Raw genomic sequence first — 22500 nt, 5'->3', positions numbered from 1 at the left:
GTAACGTGAAATAAACCAATCAGAGCGTCATCTCACATTCCCTTTAAGAGCAGGCGCGCTTGATCCATGGCGGATTGCTATTATAACGGCGGATTTGCCAGGAGCGGTTCACAGCCGAGGAGAGCGACGTTCTCGTCAGGGCCGTAAAACACAGAGAAGTGACATTGGGGATGGAGAAACACACCCAGATTAGCTTCGGTTAAACAGGCGTATGATAATTTGGGTAAATGTGTAAGCTAGATTTATGCCTATTTTTCACATCTTCATGGACACAACAATGATTTCCCTCGTGTGGAATATTTTTCCTTGTAATTATGTATGGTTTGCAAAAATGAAAACTGCTGCTTCTGTGTAGATGAGAGAAGCAAAGTGTGTGTGTGTTGTGCTCACGCTACATTATGGCCAAGCATGCGCCCTTAAAATAGCATCTGAATAACATGCGCAACGCGCCACTGACTTTAGACTGGGTTTCTCCTGGTCAGTGGTGGAATTGTTTTCTGAAACTGCAAAATAGCACCAGGGAACGTTTGCGCCGGAACACGCCTCCTCTTTTCGCTGAACCGCCCCGGGAGCGCAAGTTCATTCCCTAATTTACCAACGTGCGTCTGTGGAGGGAAAAGTCCGCTGTGCGTCGGGTGCAAAATAGGAATAATACATGCGTCGTGTACAAAGTCAATTGCGCTGGGTGCGAGATAGGGCCCGGTGTGTGTTTGTCATTTCCATTAGTTCTTGTTAATAATTTGAATTCGATTTAAAAAATATATATATATTAATTTTAGTTAAAGTTTTTGTTTTTTTTGTCATTTTTATTAGTTTTTGTTTTTTAATGTCCTTGTGACTGTGTGTGTGTGTGTGTGTGAGAGAGTGTGTGTGAGAGTGTGTGATTGAGTGAGTGAGTGTGTCAGTGTGTGTGTGAGCATGTGTGTGAGTGTGTCAGTGTGTGTGTGTGTGTGTGAGAGAGTGTGTGTGAGAGTGTGTGAGTGTGAGAGTGTGTGTGAGAGTGTGTGAGTGAGTGAGTGAGTGAGTGAGTGAGTGTGTGTGTGAGTGTGGTGAGTGTGTCAGTGTGTGTGTGTGTGAGTGAGTGAGTGTGTGTGTGTGTGTGTGTGTGTGTGTGTGTGTGTCCCACAATTCGATTAGTGTGCCACAAGGGCTCTTAATTAAGCAGGAATGGTGAAGCGACTCGTTTGAAGCTTCCGTAATGGAAACTGACACACAATAAACCAGAAGCCTCTCAGAGTCGAACTGAAGTAATGCAAGGAGACACAGAGAGACAAACACACACACACACACACACACACGGGTTAAACTGAGGACTGATTACTGAGACTTCTGGAGAAAATCACGCCAATATGAGACCAGATTCAGAGACAGAGAATCAGGAGAGCAGTGCATGATGGGAAGGGATCGTGAAAGTGGGAGGTCTGAGCTGCATGTTAAGAAGATCTCTCTCTCTTCTCTCCTAAAGGGCCAGATTCACGTTTAGAACGCCGTAAACCAGAGCTGGACTGACGAGGTTTTTAACGACTGATGCTGATTTGAGCATCACTGTCATTATCATCATTATTATAATGTAAATCATCTGTTTTCTATGTGAATATATAGTAAAGTATAATTTATTCCTGTGAATTTTCAGCATCATTACTCCAGTCTTCAGTGTCACATGATCCTTCAGAAATCACTCTAATATGAGGATTTGATGATCAAGAGACATTTATGATTATTATCAGTGCTGAAACAGTTCATATGTTTGTGGAAACCATCATATATTTATAGAAAGTGCAAAAGAACAGCATTTATTTGAAATATAATCTTTTGTAACATTATAAATGTTTTTACTGTCTCTTTTGATCAATTTAATTTAATTTTAATCAATATTAATAAAAAAAAATAGTGCTGGGCAACGATTAATCACATCTAAAATAAAAGTTTGTGTTTACATAATATATGTGTGTGTAGTGTGTATAATTATTTTGTATATATAAACACACACATGCATGTATATATTCAATAAAAATGTGTTATTTATATATAAAATATTTATATTTATATATAATATAAATTATGTATAAATATATATTCAGTATTTACATGCAATATTAAATATAGTATATATTATTAAATATATACATGCATATGTGTGTGTATTTATATATACAAAATAATTATACACACTACACACACATATATTATGTAAACACAAACTTTTATTTTAGATGCGATTAATCTCGACTAATCGTTGCCCAGCTCTAAACAAAAACATATAACTCTTACTGACCTCAACATTTTGAACAGTAATGTAATGTAATTTACTGTAATAGAATATAATGTAATATAATTTACTATAATGTACTGAAATTGAATGTAATGTGCTGTAATGTAATGTAATAGAATATATTATAATGTAATATATAATAAATGTCTGTCCACATCTGAATCTGCAGAACGACATTGACCGGCTCGACTCACACAGTTCAAGCTGGGAGATGCTGATAAGATTGAATCTTTAAGAATTACTGCAAACATAATCCTGAGGTTAACACGTAAATCAATAGCCTGATGTTAGACGGCTAATGAGAAGGACTGCTGGGAAATATAACGCGCGTTAGCATTCGGCGCATTGAGCCGCTGAGAAACGGTTTGCCTTCAGGCTAAAGAGAGAAAAGAAGACAAACATGCTCAGATTCCTGCAAACTGAAGACAGAAGATATTAAACCTTCTCCAGATGTATGGCAGAATGCATTAGGACAAACACTATAAATAGTAATAATAAAACGTTTTTGAAACAGAAAAGCTTGTTGAATGGCACTTCTTGGAAAAAATATGGATTGCATTAACCGTGCTTGCATTTTAATGCAGTGTATTTTTAGGGCTTGCATTTTTATGAGCTTAAATTCAACGTGGTCGTTTATTTAAGCTGTGAATATTTCATTCAAAACATGTCACACACATTTTCATTATTAAAAATTCACCTTTCAGATTTCACTTACAAAATGTTAATTGTGCAGCAGATGGAGATTATGAATCTGTAATCCACTGATATTCCTGCAGTTCCCGGATGTGAAATGTTGAATTTGTAAAGCGAATATGCCAGTCGAATATTATAGGTTGTATTTTTAAACAGAATGAACATGAAAGATTAATAATATGGATTATTGAATTTATAATAATGAAAATGTGTGTGAAAGATTTTGAATGGAAATATTCACATCTTAAATATACGACCATGTTGAATTTCAGCCCATAAAAATGCAAGCCCTAAAAAGCACGGTCAATGCAATGCATATTTTTTTCCAAGAAGTGCAATTCAACAAGCTTTTCTGTTTCAGAAACATTTGGCATTATATTACTTCCATAAAATATCCAATATTCAGTTTCTGAACAGAAGGACGTGCGTGTGTGTTTGGGAAGGGAAGTTTCTCGGCTGTTTTTGTGATGCGGACGCAGTCGAGCTGCAAACAAATCAAACGTATTTCACATGTCTGATGTCAGACTGTCAGAGTTGAGTGACGCGGCGTGAAACGGATTGACGGCCCTCTACTAACACCACATCAGAGCCGGCATTAGTGTCTGATTAACTGGATTGCTTATGTAAATATCTTCTGAACACCGTGACGGACACACGGATGAATCCATTCCTGCTCAACATTTTAGGCTTTCATTAAATATGCAGATAACTATAATATGTGTTTCAGTGCCAGTCAAGTTCCAACACACATCGTTTCAAAGCAGCTTTACAGAAAATCATGATGTTAATGTTTATAATATCTTAATATTTTCATGCATAATAGTCTTTTTTCTATGCAATAATATAGTTACATTTTGAGATGATATATATATTCAAGCAGTTGAGATTTGCAGTGTTGTAATGAAATCAAACGTTGCTTCAACTAAGTCCTTGTTCAGGGGGGTGAACACTTATGCAGTTAGTTAGTGCAAGTCTTTTATTCGTTTATTTTTTCTCTGAAATGGGTCACTTTGGTTTGACTTTTTTTTTATATTTACACTGTATCGCTGAGACATGATATAAATACTCACGCAGTTGAGATTTGCAGTGGAGATATAAATGTGCTGTAATGAAATCAAACAGTCCTTGTTCAGGGGGGTGAACACTTATGCAGTTAGTTATCGCAAGTCTTTTATTCATTTATTTTTTCTCTGAAATGTGTCAATTTGGTTTGACTTTTTTATATTTATATCGCTGAGACATAATATAGTTTACATTTTTCAACGATATAACAATCACGCAGTTGAGATTTGCTATAAACTGTACAAACATAGATTGCACTGCATGTATCCGGATGAGGTAGTGAAAGTGAATGAATCTGACTCTGTGCAATAATATAGTTACATTCTGAGATGATATAAATAATCAAGCAGTTGAGATTTGCATGATTGTTGTAATGAAATCAAACGGTGCTTCAACTAAGTCCTTGTTCAGGGGGGTGAATACTTATGCAGTTAGTTATTGCAAGACTTTTATTCATTTATTTTTCTCTCTGAAATGGGTCACTTTGGTTTGACTTTTTCATATATTTATACACTGAGACATAATATAGTTGACATGTGTCTTACCGTCTGAGAGAGTGGTGATGAGCGTGTCCTGGTCAGAGATGCCGGGACCGTGTCGGTTCACCGCCAGCACTCGTAGAGAATATTCAGTGAACTTCTTCAGTCCCTCCATTCTGTAGCTCTGACCGACAACCTCCACATTCTGACGAGAGAAAGACAACCTCACATCAGACAGAAAGAATACTGCAGTGTTTATTTAAAATTCTGTGCAGAAGTATGCATATATAAAAGATCACCATAGTCCAGAACAGATAAGAAAGTGGTGGCCACAAGTCGTTTTTTTTTTACATTAAAAGAAAAACACAATTTATTTCGAAAATAAAAACCCAATTTTAGCCTCAGCTTTTTCACCAGGTACAGCACATGTGGTTTAAAAGTCAGGGAGTCATCAATCGGAAGACCCAGGTATTTATAGGAATTAACAACCTCTATTTCACTTCCCCCCATAGTGACGATCGGAGGGAGGCTTTGTGGCCTGGTCCTAGATTTAGTAAACAACATAAGTTTGGTCTTATCTCCATTTAAAACTAATTTCAGCTGCATAAGGCTGTTTTGGACTTAAACGCATTTTGCAAATATTCAATTGCTTGTACAAGAGTTGACGCACTGCAATATATGACAGTATCATCAGCATAAAAATGAAGATTAGCATTTAACACATTTTGACCCATATTGTTTATATAAATAGTGAATAAAAGTGGACCTAATACAGAGCCCTGTGGTACACCCTTAGTGACTGCTACTTGAAGCTTTTTTTTCATTTAAAGCTTTTAAACACATGACTGCAGGATTTAACACTTTCTTTAGAGAAAAACAGCAGATGTAAGATGCTTCGTAATGTCACTCTTTATTCCAGCCATGTAAAAAACAATATCTGATTAATCTGCAGCACTTTATCAGCTCAGTTCTGAAAACCAATCCATTCCTATAGATGGTTCTGTGAAGTCTGTCGATTGAGCTGATGTTAAACTCTTACAGAGAACAAGCTCTTACCGTAGTATTGGCTGGTAAGTGCATGTCTGTCCTGTCGTTCACCCTAAAGCTCATGAAAGTTTGACCGCGCTGAGAGAGAGCATCAGTCATGACAGATCTGCTGATCTTTCTTCTTTAAAACACTGTAATGGTGACAGACTCGATTGACGATTGAGATTGTACAGTCAGGAGACCGACACAAGCGCTTTACAGATCAGACAGGCTTTGCTGAGCCATTATGAGAACGGAAAAATTGTACTTGCAAAAGATAAAATCAACAATTTAAGGTTTGAAAAAAATAAATAAATTAAGATGTAAATATTAGTATTGTAATTTTACAGTAAAACCAATTTTTTTTTTTTTAATTAATTAATTAATTCATTCATTTCATTGATTATTTTTTTTAGACTACAATATTATTATTACAATAAACGTCTTATTTTTATTTATTTATAATCACAATAAAATCCTTATTTTTATTTTATAGACATATTGAATTAATCAAAAACATGTGACCTATAAAAACTTTCTCTGTTCACTTTATGGTTACTGAAAGAGATTTGAGTTGGAAAAAGCGGACCCAAGTATGAACATTCAGGTTTTTTCCACATCGTTCAGTCCTACAAGGATTTTGCATTCTAAAACGTTGAAGCGTGAAGATCCGAGGGTATGGATCTCGGCTGGAGTCTCACCTGCTCTTTGCCGCTGGAGGTCTCGGTCCAGAGCAGCCGGTAGCTCTGTATGGGCCCGTTGGCGTGAGCAGGAGGATCCCAGGACGCCTCGATGGACGTCGGAGACACAGCTTCTGCCTGCAGATTCTCCACTGGACCAGGAACCAGAACTGCACAAACACACACACACACACACACCATGTTTAAATGTACTTCATTCTGATTATTTTACACTTAACATACATATATAACACTTTAAAGGTCATTAAAAACCTTTATATTTCATTGGATTTCTATTGGTTTTGGTCACATTGCTCTAAAAGAATGTGGTGCAAATCGAAAGATCCCACAAACCTTGGTTTATGTCAATCACTTCTCTGCAAAGGCTAAAATGATAAACTAACACAACAAAATTAACAATTCTTTTGACTCTCGCATGCTTTTCAAAACCTTCTCATCTCTTCTTAACCCTCCTCCTCCTTCACCAACCCTAACAGCTGATGATTTTGCCACATTTTTCAGAAATAAAACCACCACCATCAGCAGCCAATTTTCCACACTACAAACTGACACACACATCCTAACAGCAAACACACACACTCCCCTCCTTCTCTCCTCTCTCAGAGGCAGAAGTCTCTAAACTCCTTTCCAATCGCCTGCAACCTGTCCGCTTGATCCTCTCCCCTCTCATCTCCTTCAAACCCTTTCTTCTTCAGTTGCACCCACACTTACTCACATCATCAACACCTCTCTTCACACTGATATCTTTCCCACAGCTTTTAAGAGGCTCTGATAACCCCACTGCTTAAGAAACCCACTCTAAATCCAGCACTTTTAGAAAATTACAGACTGGTATCCCTTCTTCCATTCATTTCTAAGACACTTAAGTGAGTCGTTTTCAACCAAATCTCTGCCTTTCTTACACAGAACAACCTGCTGGACAACAACCAGTCTGGTTTTAAAAGCGTCACTCAACTGAGACGGCCCTGCTCTCCTTTACTGAAGCTCTGAGACTCAAGAGCAGCTTCCCAATCCTCAGTTCTCATCTTGCTGGATCTGCTGCGCTTGACACAGTTAATCATTAGATCCTTCTGTCAACCCTCATGATGAAGGGCATCTCAGGAACTCCAGTGGTTCAGGTCTGACCTCTCAGCAAGTCTCAGAGTGCCTCAGGGCTCAGTGCTGGGACCACTTCTCTTCTCCATCTACATGTCATCAATAGGATCTGTCATTCAGAAACATGGTTTTTCCCATCACTGTTATCATCTAGCTACTGGAGTGCCTCAGGGCTCAGTGCTGGGACCGATTCTCTTCTCCATCTACATGTCATCACTAGATCTGTCATTCAGAAACATGGTTTATCCTATCACTGTAATCATCTAGCTACTGGAGTGCCTCAGGGCTCAGTGCTGGGACCGCTGCTCTTCTCCATCTACATGTCATCAATAGGATCTGTCATTCAGAAACATGGTTTATCCTATCACTGTTATCATCTAGCTACTGGAGTGCCTCAGGGCTCAGTGCTGGGACCGCTTCTCTTCTCCATCTACATGACATCACTAGATCTGTCATTCAGAAACATGGTTTATCCCATCACTGTTATCATCTAGCTACTGGAGTGCCTCAGGGCTCAGTGCTGGGACCGATTCTCTTCTCCATCTACATGACATCACTAGATCTGTCATTCAGAAACATGGTTTTTCCCATCACTGTTATCATCTAGCTACTGGAGTGCCTCAGGGCTCAGTGCTGGGTCCGCTTCTCTTCTCCATCAACATGTCATCACTAGGATCTGTCATTCAGAAACATGGTTTATCCCATCACTGTTATCATCTAGCTACTGGAGTGCCTCAGGGCTCAGTGCTGGGACCACTTCTCTTCTCAATCTACATGTCATCAATAGGATCTGTCATTCAGAAACATGGTTTATCCCATCACTGTTATCATCTAGCTACTGGAGTGCCTCAGGGCTCAGTGCTGGGACCACTTCTCTTCTCAATCTACATGTCATCAATAGGATCTGTCATTCAGAAACATGGTTTATCCCATCACTGTTATCATCTAGCTACTGGAGTGCCTCAGGGCTCAGTGCTGGGACCACTTCTCTTCTCCATCTACATGTCATCAATAGGATCTGTCATTCAGAAACATGGTTTATCCCATCACTGTTATCATCTAGCTACTGGAGTGCCTCAGGGCTCAGTGCTGGGTCCGCTTCTCTTCTCCATCTACATGTCATCACTAGGATCTGTCATTCAGAAACATGGTTTATCCCATCACTGTTATCATCTAGCTACTGGAGTGCCTCAGGGCTCAGTGCTGGGACCACTTCTCTTCTCCATCTACATGTCAGAATCAGAATCAGAATCAGAATCAGAAAGAGCTTTATTGCCAAGTGTGCTTGCACCCACAAGGAATTTTTCTTGGTACTGAAGCTTCCAGTGCACATATACAAATACAAATACAACAAGAAACATAGTAATACAAATTCTAAGAATAAAAATATATAAAAAATAAATAAAAATTGTATAAAAGTAAAAAAGTAGGGTCACAGTTGGGTTTAGTCCGAATAAACATTTACAGATTATGAACATATTTACAGTATTTTGAGTAGTATGAATAATATAAATATAAATATCACCTGAGTTAGAGAATATTGCACCAGACAGTGGGAGTCTAGCGCATGTTACAGATTATAAACATATTTACAGTATTTTGAGTAGTATGAATAATATAGATATAAATATCACCTGAGTTAGAGAATATTGCACTAGACAGTGGGAGTATTGCACTTACAGGCATATGCCTTGGGGGCATGTTAAGTGTTCAGAAGGGAAATGGCCTGTGGAAAGAAACTGTTCCTGTGCCTGGATGTTCTTGTGGCCAGTGATCTGTGTCGCCGTCCTGACGGTAACAGTTCAAACAGGTGGTGTCCAGGGTGAGTGGAGTCTGTGATGATTTTACCTGCTCTCTTCCTCACTCTGGAAGAGTACAGGTCCTGGAGGGTTGGCAGGGGGGCACCAATAATCCTCTCTGCAGTCCGGACTGTCCGTTGTAGTCTCCTGATGTCCAATTTGGAAGCTGAACCAAACCAGACAGTGATGGAAGTGCTTAAAACAGACTCAATGATGGCTGAGTAGAACTGGATCAGCAGCTCCTGTGGCAGATTGAACTTCTTCAGCTGGCGAAGGAAGTACAGTCTCTGCTGGGCCTTTTTCACAATGGAGTCAATGTGATTTGCCCACTTCAGGTCCTGAGAGATGGTAGAGCCCAGGAACCTGAATGACTCCACTGCTTCCACAGTGCTGTTCATGATGGTGAGAGGGGGGAGTGCTGGGGTGTTTCTCCTGAAGTCCACAATCATCTCCACTGTTTTGAGTGTGTTCAGCTCAAGGTTGTTATAACTGCACCAGACAGCCAGCTGTTCAACCCCCAGTCTGTAAGCAGACTCGTCACCATTTTGGATGAGACCGATGACAGTGGTGTCGTCTGCAAATTTCAGGAGCTTGACAGAGGGGTCTTTAGAAGTGCAGTCATTAGTGTAAAGGGAGAAGAGCAGTGGGGAGAGAACGCACCCTTGGGGGGCGCCAGTGCTGATGGTGAGGGTCCTGGATGTGAGTTTCCCCAGTCTCACTAGCTGCTGCCGGTCCGTCAGGAAGCTGGAGATCCACTGACAGATTGAGGATGGCATGGAGAGCTGAGTCAGTTTGGCTGTGAGAAGATCAGGGATGATGGTATTGAAGGCCGAACTGAAGTCCACGAATAAGATCCGTGCATAAGTCCCAGGTCTGTCAAGATGTTGCAGGATATAGTGCAGTCCCATGTTGACTGCATCATCCACAGACCTGTTTGCTCTGTAAGCAAACTGAAAGGGATCCAGCAGGGGTCCAGTGATGTCCTTCAGATAGGCCAACACCAGTCTTTCAAACGACTTCATGACCACAGACGTGAGAGCGACAGGTCTGTAGTCATTAAGTCCAGTGATTTTAGTTTTTTTGGGAACCGGGATGATAGTGGAGCGTTTGAAGCAGCAGGGAACTTCACACTGCTCCAATGATCTGTTGAAGATCTGCGTGAAGACTGGGGCCAGTTGGTCAGCACAGGCTTTTAGACAAGCAGATGAGATGCCGTCTGGGCCTGAAGCTTTCCTAGTCTTCTGTTTTTTGAAGACTCTGCTCACGTCCTCCACGCAGACCTTAAGCTCAGGTTGGATGGCAGAAGGGGGGAGGAGAGGGGTTGCAGGAGGTGATGGTGGATGTGTGAAGTGCACATCAGAGCGGGTGTGAGGTGTGAGTCTGGGCTTCTCAAACCTGCAATAGAATGCATTGAGAGTGTCAGCCAGTTGTTGATTCTCCACAGATGGGGGGGATGGTGATTTGTAGTTGGTGATGTTCCTCAGGCCTCTCCAGACTGATGCGGGGTCGTTGGCTGAAAACTGGTTTTTCAGCTTTTCAGAGTAGCTTTTTTTAGCAACTCTGATCTCCTTTGTCAGTCTGTTTCTGGCCTGGTTATACAAGATTTTATCCCCACTTCTGTAAGCATCTTCTTTGGCATGACGAAGCTGTTTGAGTTTCCCAGTAAACCATGGTTTATCATTAGTGAATGATAAGAATGTCCTGGTAGGAATGCATGTATCCTCACAGAAACTGATATATGATGTTACAGTATCTGTGAGCTCATCCAGATCGGTGGCTGCAGCTTCAAAAACAGTCCAATCAGTGCAATCGAAGCAGGCCTGTAGATCCTGCTCTGCTTCATTGGTCCATCTTTTTACAGTCCTTATTACAGGTTTAGCTGATTTCAGTTTCTGCCTGTAGGTCGGTATAAGATGAACCAAACAGTGATCAGAGAGTCATCAATAGGATCTGTCATTCAGAAACATGGTTTATCCCATCACTGTTATCATCTAGCTACTGGAGTGCCTCAGGGCTCAGTGCTGGGACCGCTTCTCTTCTCCATCTACATGTCATCAATAGGATCTGTCATTCAGAAACATGGTTTATCCCATCACTGTTATCATCTAGCTACTGGAGTGCCTCAGGGCTCAGTGCTGGGACCGCTTCTCTTCTCCATCTACATGTCATCAATAGGATCTGTCATTCAGAAACATGGTTTATCCCATCACTGTTACACTGATGACTCCATCCAGGACAGCCAGGAACCTTGGAGTTCTGATTGATGATCAGCTAAACTTGCAGATTCTGCAAATCCTGCAAATCCAGATCCAGCAGATTTGCCTTATTCAACATTAGAAGGATCAGGTCCTTCCTATCGGAGTTACACAACTCCTTCTCCAAGCTCTTGTTCTATCCAGACTGGACTATTGTAATGCTCTCTTCTTCCAGCATCACGGTTAAACCTCTGCAACTGATCCAGATGCTGCAGCAAGAGTGTGTTTATCGAGCCGAAGAGACGCACATCACTCCTCTCCTCATAAACCTGCACTGGCTACTAATTGCCGCATAACCATCTGAAACACGTCTGACAGGAGCGAGTGCGTACGCAGAGGAGTTCCAAATTTAGAATGCTATTCATAATTCAGCAACGGAGGAAGAGTTTGAAGTGTGTTTGTCTTTCAGGGTGTTTGTGAGGACAAGCTGAAGTCTGGATGGAAAGGTCAGACGGCTCAACCGCGCCACTCATTCTTCATTAGAAAGGTTAAGAGCTGGAGTGTGTGTGTGTGTGTGAGTGAGAGTGTGAGTGAGAGTGTGGGTGTGTGTGTGTGTGTGTGTATGTGTATGTGTATGTGTGTGAGTGAGTGTGTGTGTGTGTGTGTGAGTGTGTGTGTGAGAGTGTGAGTGTGAGTGTGTATGAGTATGTGGATGTGCATGTGTATGTGCGTAAGTGAGTGTTTGTTAGTGTGTGTGTGAGTGTGTGTGTGTGTATGTGTGCGTATGTGTGTATGTGTGTGTGAGAGAGCGTGAGTGTTCTCCTCCTCCTGTCAGTTTTGTGTTCTACACGCAACTCAAACTCACACAGATATAAAACGCCACTGTCAGTTAATGAACATTTGACGAATGAACTCGCAGATCGATTGGACTCTTGTCGAATCAAAACTGATAAGACTTTTGAGTTTTACGGATGTTGCCATATTGGATATTTCTTTGGTTGCTATTGCTTTGGTTTGATGGTAACAGAATATAGGCTTTACTCCCCTTTGCACATTCAAGACGCTAGTGTAAGTTACATTTTTGTACATTTCGAGACTCACCCCTATAAGTAAATATGGTCGTCAATCTCAAACACTGAATGTTTGAATGTAGCCTGTGTGACTTCAGGAGGAAACTAAATTAGGACATTTCAAACATTGCACAGGATTGTTGACATTTACAAATTACTTAAGATATTAGGGCTGTCAAATAAAAATTTCAATTTCGAATATTCGTCAAAACAAAAACAAAATAAACTGCACAATCGAATGCAAAAACAGTGTGTCATGTGCGCGAGACATGATGATGACGTAACTGGCGCGGTGTGTTTTTGTTAGCTTATCCAATACAGCGCGGTGCGGCTGCGCTGTCAATTTGAAAAATGGTGGGAAAAGTCTTCCTGCTGACGAAAACCCTCTCAGTTAGTGGCAAAAATCGTGCAACGACACACCTGACCATCCTTGCACATTGGTCAGATCTGAGCGTGTGTTTTCATCAGCTGAAACAGTCAACAGAAAGCGCTCAGCACTCGCTGCAGATCAAGAGCGTCTGGTGTTTTTGACGAACAATATGTAGACAATACAGTACTTTTTTCCTCTAACATTGTTTAAGGCAGATATTTTCTTGTTTTAAGCCTAAACTCATTCACATACACTTCAATCATGTTGCTTCTCCAGTAAATGTGTCTTGGATTTAGAAGACAAAAATGTTGAAGAGAACTTAACTTTTTTGTAGTGTTCACCATAAGAACCATGGTACTCACGCCTACGTAAATATGGTTGTCCATCTCAAATACTGTGACTTTAGGAGGAAACTAAATGAGGACATTTCAAAAACTGCACAGGATTGTTGACATTTACAAATGAATTAAGAAATTAAGTATTGTTTTCTGAAAACAAGAACAAATATCTGCCAATGTGGTCAGAAAAATAAACCGTGTCTTGGTTTAAGAAAAACAAAAATCTAGGAAGAACTTAATTTTTTGCAGTGTTCACCATAAGAACTTTACAGTGTACTTTGAGTGATCAGCTGTAAACACAGCTCTGGGACTCACGCTCGGGCTGTGTGGACAGTCGGATGGCCTCTGAACTCTCTCCGGGCCCCTGCTCGTTGAACGCGACGACTCTGAAGGAGTACGTGGCCTCCGGTCTGAGATTGCTGACCGTCAGCTGCAGACTCTCGGCCTCCGTCACGTTAATGGATCGCTCCCTGCGGCACACACGCAAACACGCTCAGAGAAACAATAACAGTTTTCAAACAGGTTTCCTGATCACTCCCACAATATTCCATAACACCTTGTTCACATCATTGGTTGAATCCGTGTTGCTCTGTGAAGTCACAACATCTAGCTACTGGAGTGCCTCAGGGCTCAGTGCTGGGACCGCTACTCTTTTCCATCTACACTACCAGTCAAGTTTTTTAATGTTTTTACTCACAAAGGCTGCATTTATTTGATTAATAATAAAAAAGGTAATATTGTTAAGTATTAATGACCACTTAAAATAACTGTTTTCTATTTTAATATATTTTAAAATGTAATTTATTGCTGTGATCAAAGCTGAATTTTCAGCATCATTACTCCAGTCTTCAGTGTCACATGATCCTTCAGAAATCACTCTAATATGATGATTTGATACTCAAGAAACATTATCAATGTTGTTATCAATGTTTTTTCAGGATTCTTTGATGAATAGAAGTTCAAAAGAACAGCATTTATTTGAAATAGAATCTTTCGTAACATTATAAATGTCTTAACTGTAACTTTTGATCAATTTAAATAAAAGTATTGATTTCTTTTATTTATTTCCCCCAAAAAATAAAATAAAAATTCTTACTGACCCCAAACTTTTGAACGGTAGTGTTTAATGTTACAAAAGCTTTCTATTTCAGATAAATGAAAACCCAGTTCTTTTTAACTTTATATTCATCAAAGAATCCTGAAATAAAAATGTAAACTGTTTTCAACATTGATAATAATCATAAATGTTTCTTGAGCATCAAATCATCATATTAGAGTGATTTCTGAAGGATTATGTGACACTGAAGACTGGAGTAATGATGCTGAAAATTCAGCTTTGATCACAGGAATAAATTACACTTTCCTATATATTCACATAGAAAACAGCTGTTTTAAATTGTATTAATATTTCACAATTTTACATTTTTTTCTGTGTATTTTTAATCAAACAATTGCAGCCTTGGTGAGCAGAAGAGACTTCTTTTAAAAAACATAAAACAACTTTTGACTGGTAGTGTAGATGTCATCATAATAGCAAACCACAACCATTCCATCAATTCATAACGAACAAAATCAAGCCCCGTCCTACATTAGTTCGAGAAAAGACGAGCACAACTTTCCTTTCATGTTGGCGAACACGTACCTGTTGATTCCCTCCTCGGAGAAGAAGACTCCGTACGTCAGGATGGTCCCGCGCGTGTCCTCCGGGGGGCGCCACCCGAGGCGCACGAATCGACTGGACACGAGGACGGGGGCCACGTCACGGGGAGCAGAAGGGAGGACGCCTGAGCTCGGGGTAACTGGGGGGGGAGGAGAGGAGTAAGTCAAAGAGGAAGTGCGGGGGAACGGGGGCTGAGGGGGCGGGGCAGGGGGCGTGGCCTCTGTGGCCGGGGAGGAATAGAGGGGGAGGGGCATGAGGGAAGGGAAGGGGCGTGGGAGGGGAGGGGCGGAACATAACAGAACGAGAGGAGTGTGACCGATGGAATGAGTAGATAAGGAAAGAAAACACAAACAAACAGAAGACATCAGGAAGAAAAGAAAAGAGAGCGATAAGGAAGATCACAGCATCAGAGATCAGGTAAAACACAGACAATTAACACACACACACACACACACACACACACACACACACACACACACACACACACACACACACGATTACACAGCAGCCAGAGTCAGAATGAGATGAAAGCGAGTGTACTATGAGATTAGAGAGAGAATGCAAACAAAGGCGCCGATATAAAAGATAAATTGGTGTGACGTCATTTCAAATAAAATAGCTCTGGTTGGTAAACACTTTCGAACTACCATTGGTCCATGTGGTGATTATCTAATAGGTGGGTGTGGCTCGGAGGCTCCGCCTTCTTTGAGGTAAATTACTCAATTACTCAAAATTACTAGTCAATGTTAGACGCGAGTAAAAACACAAAAAGAGCTGCTTTATAGTAGAAACTAAAGCTGTAATTCTGACTGAATTACACACTGACAGTAGCCGTGTTTCGCTCGATGGTGTTTTAAGCCCCCAATGGCTCCTTAGAGGCAGCTAACCCTAACCCAACCTTAACCCTACCCATCCCCTCGCTGCCTGGAAGGCGCCGTTGGGGGCATAAAACACCAAACACCCCGCGTTTCCATTACCCTTCAAACTGCGCAAATTGAAATTGCGAATTGAAAACTCCCATATATCGCAAAAACGTTTTTACGCTCGAATGAGGAGATTTTTCAGGCAATTTGAAAAAGGAGTACTTCGCAAAATTGCACTGGAAACGACGTAGATGGCGCGGTATGTTTGGACAGAAAACGATTTCTTCATTAAACTCATAAAAGACAAAAGTATTAGAGGAATACTGGATTCTAGACAACAAAGAAATGCCACAATTTAACAATTTTGCTGACATTTAGAAAATATTGCAAAAGTATTGCGGAAATCTTTAATGGAAATGCGGCTACTGTTTTTCATGTTTAAAACTGTGAAGCTGCTGCTTTAAAGTAATCTATCGTATAAAGTGCTTTAAATAAACGTGACTGAATCGCAGAGTTGCTGCAAACATCCACTTCTCTGATCAGAGGCTTTCTCAACTGCTGTCTTCATATGTTTATTGTGTTTATTTTGTTATTGAGAGGAAAGAGCGCAGCACATATTTACATATTCATCTAAATGTGGGCGGAGTCAGGATGTTCGCTAACAGTATAATAAGAACTTTCAGGATATATCAGGGCCTTAAAACACACATTTAATGAACAGAAAAGCATCTTTCCAGGTGTTAAGGGCTCCAGACTGCGATGAAATAGCCGTGAATCTGTTTTCTGACTGTAGAGAGACTCATGTGCGTCAGAACAAGAGTGACATCCGTCTGTGTGTGTGTGTGTGTGTGAGATAGTGATTTCACAGTTCTGATGAGGTTCTCTCAATGTCATACAGCACATTCACACTCACTGTTACCAGGGAATTACTGTTACACACACACACACACACACACACACACACACACACACACACACACACACACACACACACACACACACGTGTCTCCTTACCCTAAACCTACCCATCACACAAAACTTACTGCACAAAATTTAGGTACACACACATACACACACACACACACACACACACACACACGTTGGGTTTTCATGTTTTATGGAGACTTCTTCCATAGACGGCTGATGTAAGTGCCTCATTACAGGCCCGTGATGATCCTCATCTGAGCACACTGAACCGCTGGAGCTCCTCCACACACAAAAGACACGTGGATCACGTGCGTCATCGCCGGAGCCTGGCGTCTCAGTCTCCGCGGTCGAGACCGCGCTTCGGTGATTTTCTACAGCTAAGCAGACAATGTTCCCTGAAGACGCTGTCTATGAGGTGAATAAGAACATCAGGCCTTTCACAGAGGATTTTCATCACAGCGAGAACTGAGACGCGAGACTGGTCAGCAGGTGCGACCATCAGGACACCTGGATCACGGTTTACTATAGTACAGCCGCATTTTACTGTCAGATAACCTGCTTACAGACGTCAGATGACCAAACTCTCAGCCAACACGCACAAATGCTATATTTTCTGAATGCCATGATCATTTGTTAACAAACAAGTATTCATTACTTCAGTGAGCTCACTGTATCCGCATTAAATCACTACATTCTTAAAATTAATACGTTTCGCTAACTGTGATTTTGTATATGTACATTTCTGAAATACGTAACTTACACAGTTTCCTCTGATAACAGATCACTCTAAATTGTAATATTGACTTTTTATGCATTTGCATATGATATGCATTTTCTATAAAGCTGCTTTGAAATGATGTGTTTTGTGAAAAACGCTGTACAAATAAACGTGAATTATAATGCTTGTACAGAAGCTGTGAATGATTCTGTGACGTTCTTTCAGTGTTCAGTTGTAATCAGTTTAATTACGTTTTATTTCTTTAGCGCATTCGGAAAACTACTGAATAGTAGTGTACATACCAGCTCACACATCAGCAAAGAGTGTGATAATATTTAATCTGTGAGTTGTTAATTCGGATGCAGCGGATGCCACAAATCAAGCAGAGATCAGGCGAGATCAACTCTATAATCACAGACGAACTCCTGTTGCATCTATACAACAATAACACTGAACATCTTCAGGCTCTTCCTCAGTGTTTCTGTCTATACAATACAAATGCAAAGAGGAATCGCTGCTAATGACCTGTACATTAACAAACCAACAATGACTCTATGATCAACGCAAATAATAATAAATGCATGTTTTTTTATTTTTATTATGGAAGCTTATTTTCACCATGGAATAAAAAGATAAAACATTTAACATTTTATCTTTGAGTTTTGAGATTATATCTCACAATTCTGACTGTTTTTTGGTTGCAATTGTGGGTTTATAACTCGCAATTCGGAAAAAAAATAGTTAACTCTGATACTGAGGTAGTAAATAATTTGATTTTAATGTTTTAATTGCTAATAGGGCATGTCCATTGCTCATATGTTTTAATGCAGCCTCATTTAAAAGAAAATAAGTTTATTGTCAGATCTAAATCTAAATCAGATAGTGAGCACTTCTCAAACCATCAGGATTTAAACTCTTTAAGATGTTTAAACCAGTAACCAGTAGATGGCGTGATGGTGATCATTTGTATGTTTACAGTCAACAATTATTCTGCTCAATGATCCTAAATAAATAATAAAGCATATGTTTGTTTACTGTTCGACTGAAGAGCTCAAAGCTCGCCTTGACCTCCGCTTCAAACTCTACGAGCTGAAAACTGAACATCGGATAAACGTCAAACGCAGCTTCGACTGAATCCAATTCCAGCTGAACTTCATGACCCGAATCCCACTGAGACAGTCACACACACACACACACACACACACACACACACACACACAGCTAAACACAATGCAAACACTCTGCATCACACTTTGCTTCATCACACACACACACATACACACACACACACACACACACACACACACACACGCACACGCACACACACACACACACAACACACACACAGCTAAACACAATGCAAACACTCTGCATCACGCTTTGCTTCATCACACACACACACACACTCTTTCACACAGACACACACACACGCGCACACACACACACATACACACGCACATACACTCTTTCACACACATACACACACACGCACACACACACACATCTGAGCACTGAACAAAACGATTTTTCATTTGAAACCAAGATTTTCGCAGTACATTTTACAACAAAATACTATTTCAGTCTTTTTACTTATAAATGTCAAAATGTGTTGCTTGCTGCTTCTTTATAATTATTTACTAGCAATTTTTGAGTAAAAAATGTTTCAAAGTAACGAGACGCAAGGCAAAAAGTTTCCATCAACAAGCAGTCTGTCTGTCCGCACCAGACGCGACGCGACGACAAGACACGACAAAATCAATCACAAAAAACAGCCAATCAGAAGAGCGTGTGGGCGGAGTCGACCAAAACCAATCAGAAACATTTAATTAATAAATATAACATCAATAAATATTACAACATTTTCAAAAATACATACTGAGTGACTGAAACAATCAGTGCCAGAGAACACACGTGTTTGTTCACAGTTTGGACGTTCTTGTATTTTCAAGATCTGAGGTGAATTATCCACTGTCGGCTACAAATGATATTCAAACTCACATTAAATTATTTTAACATTAAATAAATCAGAAAATCAGCACATGAGACGATCAATGTCTTTGAACGTTGTTGTTCCAGCCGCGACTGACATCGCCAGAACAGAAATCGTTTCTAAAACAAGATCTCCTTGTTTATCGCCATTGGACAAAAACGTATTAGCATGGAAGAGATGCGTTTTATCGTCTGGATCCCACAGCGACTTCTTCAACGTGTTCCTGCTAGTGTTTATAATGGCAAAACGCTGATGACTCTGAAACTGAAGGTGGCGCTCTTGGTGTTGATCGATCATCTTTGCTTTGTTCAATCTGAAAACTGCAGATTTCACAATCTGAAACACAATCTATTCTCTCTCCAAGTTTTTGTGCCGACATTCGTCTTCCTGCTGAAACACCGGCTCCGTTTCTGAAGCGTTTCCACAGATATAAAGCGTCCTCTGATCGATATGAGCACAGAAGCACTGGGACGAGACTATATTCCTCAAACACAGGCCCGCGGGTTTATAAAGGTGATCCGCGACTCCATTTATAAAGGCAGATGGTCATTAGAGCGAGAGAGATCCATCCTGAAGGACATGTTTGGATCTAATGCTCCTCCATCTCAGACCGGACTGAACTCTACGCCTCCAGAAAACAGAAGACAAATAAAACACGACTCGCCATTGCAGTCGCTCACACACACACACACACACATGCTCGCGGGTCAAAGGCTTGCGTTGTTCAGTCAGTCGTGACGGATGCGGTTCATATTCCAGAGACTGATGTTTAATATCTCTGATGGTTTGATGGGATTGTGACTCGTCAGATCAATACGGTCCAGAAAATGAGGGAAGAACAAAAGAAATTTGCTACATCAACAACAATAACAAAATGTCTAAAACATGCTAAAACATGCTAGCAACATGCTAATTTATGTTAGCAACATGCTAATTTATTCTAGCAACATGCTATTTCACGCCAGCAACGTGTTGATTTATGCTAGCAACAAGCCAATTCATGCTAGCAACGTGTTGAATCATGCTAGCAACGTGTTGATTTATGCTAGCAACAAGCCAATTCATGATAGCAATGTGTTGAATCATGCTAGCAACGTGTTGATTTATGCTAGCAACAAGCTAATTCATGATAGCAACGTGTTGAATCATGCTAGCAACGTGTTGATTTATGCTAGCAACAAGCTAATTCATGATAGCAACGTGCTGAATCATGCTAGCAACGTGTTGATTTATGCTAGCAACAAGCTAATTCATGATAGCAACGTGTTGAATCATGCTAGCAACGTGTTGATTTATGCTAGCAACAAGCTAATTCATGATAGCAACGTGTTGAATCATGCTAGCAACGTGTTGATTTATGCTAGCAACAAGCTAATTCATGATAGCAACGTGTTGAATCATGCTAGCAACGTGTTGATTTATGCTAGCAACAAGCTAATTCATGATAGCAACGTGCTGAATCATGCTAGCAACGTGTTGATTTATGCTAGCAACAAGCTAATTCATGATAGCAACGTGTTGAATCATGCTAGCAACATGTTAATTAATGCTAACAAAATGCTAAACCATGCTAACAACATTCAAAATCATGTTAAAACATTCTAGCAATGTGCTAATTTATGCTAGCAATGTATTCAAATCTGCTACATAAATTAATGCTAGACACATGCTAAAACAAGCTAACAACATGTTAGGAAGCTTATACAGCTTTCAAATTTTCATACAAGGGTTTGTCAAGCCAACATAAAAGTTTGTGCCGAAAAACTTTCATTTCTAGTTGTCTAGAACTCAGTAGAACCAGGTGAGCGCAACCCAGTGTTTCTGTTCTATCAGTACATCTATTCCTCCCATCAATCCTCAAACGAATCTCGTCCTCTGCACACTCTTTCATCACTCTTATGAGACGATCCCATTCCACGTCAGTCAGAGAGATCGACAGACAGAGAGAAAGAAAGACGCCCGTCTCTAATTTACACAATAATAATAATTTGCCAGCTCAAGCATGCAGATAATCGGATGAGCGTGTGATTGAAAGCTTTAGCGAGGCGTGAACACATCTATGACTGATGTCTCATGACAAACTCATTCACACAAAGCCTTATTTCCATCTTACTGACATGAAGACCTCTGCTGATAAACGCTGCATTGTTCCCGCAGCTCCAAACGCAGGTTCATTTATGAAAAGATGAAATATAAGAGACATAAACCGTGTGACCTGATCTCTTCAGCTCCTGCATTCGTTAATGCTCTGATTATAAAACACTCTCGCTCTTCAGCTCACATTATTTCCTTCAATAGCAGTGACTAAAAATAGCGACAGAAACAATTTACACTCAGAAATTGCTAGTACATTTCACACAAAACATGATATATATACACAAGATTATGTTTCTGACTCCATTGGCAGATATTTATTCTTCTTTAAACCATGAATTCACTTAATTTTGATACATTAATAGATTGCTTTTTAATTCTGTGCTCTTCGCGTGTCGGTCAAAAATGATTGAAATTTATTTTTTTATTTCAATGAAATTAATGTACTATATTTTAGTTTGATAATGTTCTTTATTTAATATTTTGTATTTTTAGGGGATTTTATGGTACTAAATTATATTTACGCTGTATTTATAACCCATTTATTCACCTTTTGAGTATAGATGCTTTAGAGCAACAGACTCTAGATCTATTTTCAAACACGACACTTGGCAGATTATTGCAAGTGAAAAAAGTTTCAGAATTTTATTGTTTATTGTTATGAAAAATGTGCAAAAATACTATTTAATTTTCAAAAATATGTTTTACTCTAAAACTGTGAGAAAATCAAAGCCATAAATCTAAACAAGTTGTGTTCCAGATGTGAGGTTGATATCTCCAAAACGGATCTTTCAGTGAGATGTTGTTCGGCTGCAGTACCAAACGCTTCCACTAGAGGAAACTCGTCTCTCATTCATTTCCAATGCGTCATTTCTGACCGCGAGGAGCTCAAGTGTGGCTATTGTTATCAGGACCATTAAACCTGTTCCAGTCATGGCCATGATTATTGTGTGTGTTCACACAGCAAGAGCCAAAACCTTTACCAAGTTTCGTACCATTCCGATGAAGTAAAAAAATAAATTTAAAAAAAGGTCAAATGTTTCTGTCACAAACGCACAGCACCAGAGGGAATGTTTAGATAAGTGTACTGAAAAACAGAACATCAAGTTTTGTTTAATTTACAACTTTGAGAAATAATTTTGTACAGG

The 22500-nt window shown here is 40.0% G+C and overlaps 1 protein-coding gene across 1 annotated transcript in view; it reads right to left on the bottom strand.

Annotated features, from left to right (window-relative positions):
- The window catches only part of dcc (DCC netrin 1 receptor), a gene marked incomplete at its 5' end in the record, with an annotated part of 138759 nt that overhangs the window by 61618 nt on the left and 54641 nt on the right, over positions 1 to 22500 (bottom strand). The window contains 4 exons of the mRNA XM_084114287.1: positions 4573 to 4711; positions 6234 to 6382; positions 13416 to 13570; positions 14743 to 14899. Coding sequence (XP_083970413.1) covers positions 4573 to 4711; positions 6234 to 6382; positions 13416 to 13570; positions 14743 to 14899 — 600 coding nt within the window. The remainder of the gene's footprint in view (positions 1 to 4572; positions 4712 to 6233; positions 6383 to 13415; positions 13571 to 14742; positions 14900 to 22500) is intronic.

The sequence above is a fragment of the Abramis brama genome (assembly GCF_963993115.1).
Source record: "Abramis brama genome assembly, chromosome: 5".
In the NCBI taxonomy this organism is placed as follows: Eukaryota; Metazoa; Chordata; class Actinopteri; order Cypriniformes; family Leuciscidae; genus Abramis; species Abramis brama.
The sequence above is the reverse complement of the archived record's forward strand: the minus strand, read 5'-3'. Positions and strand labels throughout refer to the sequence as shown.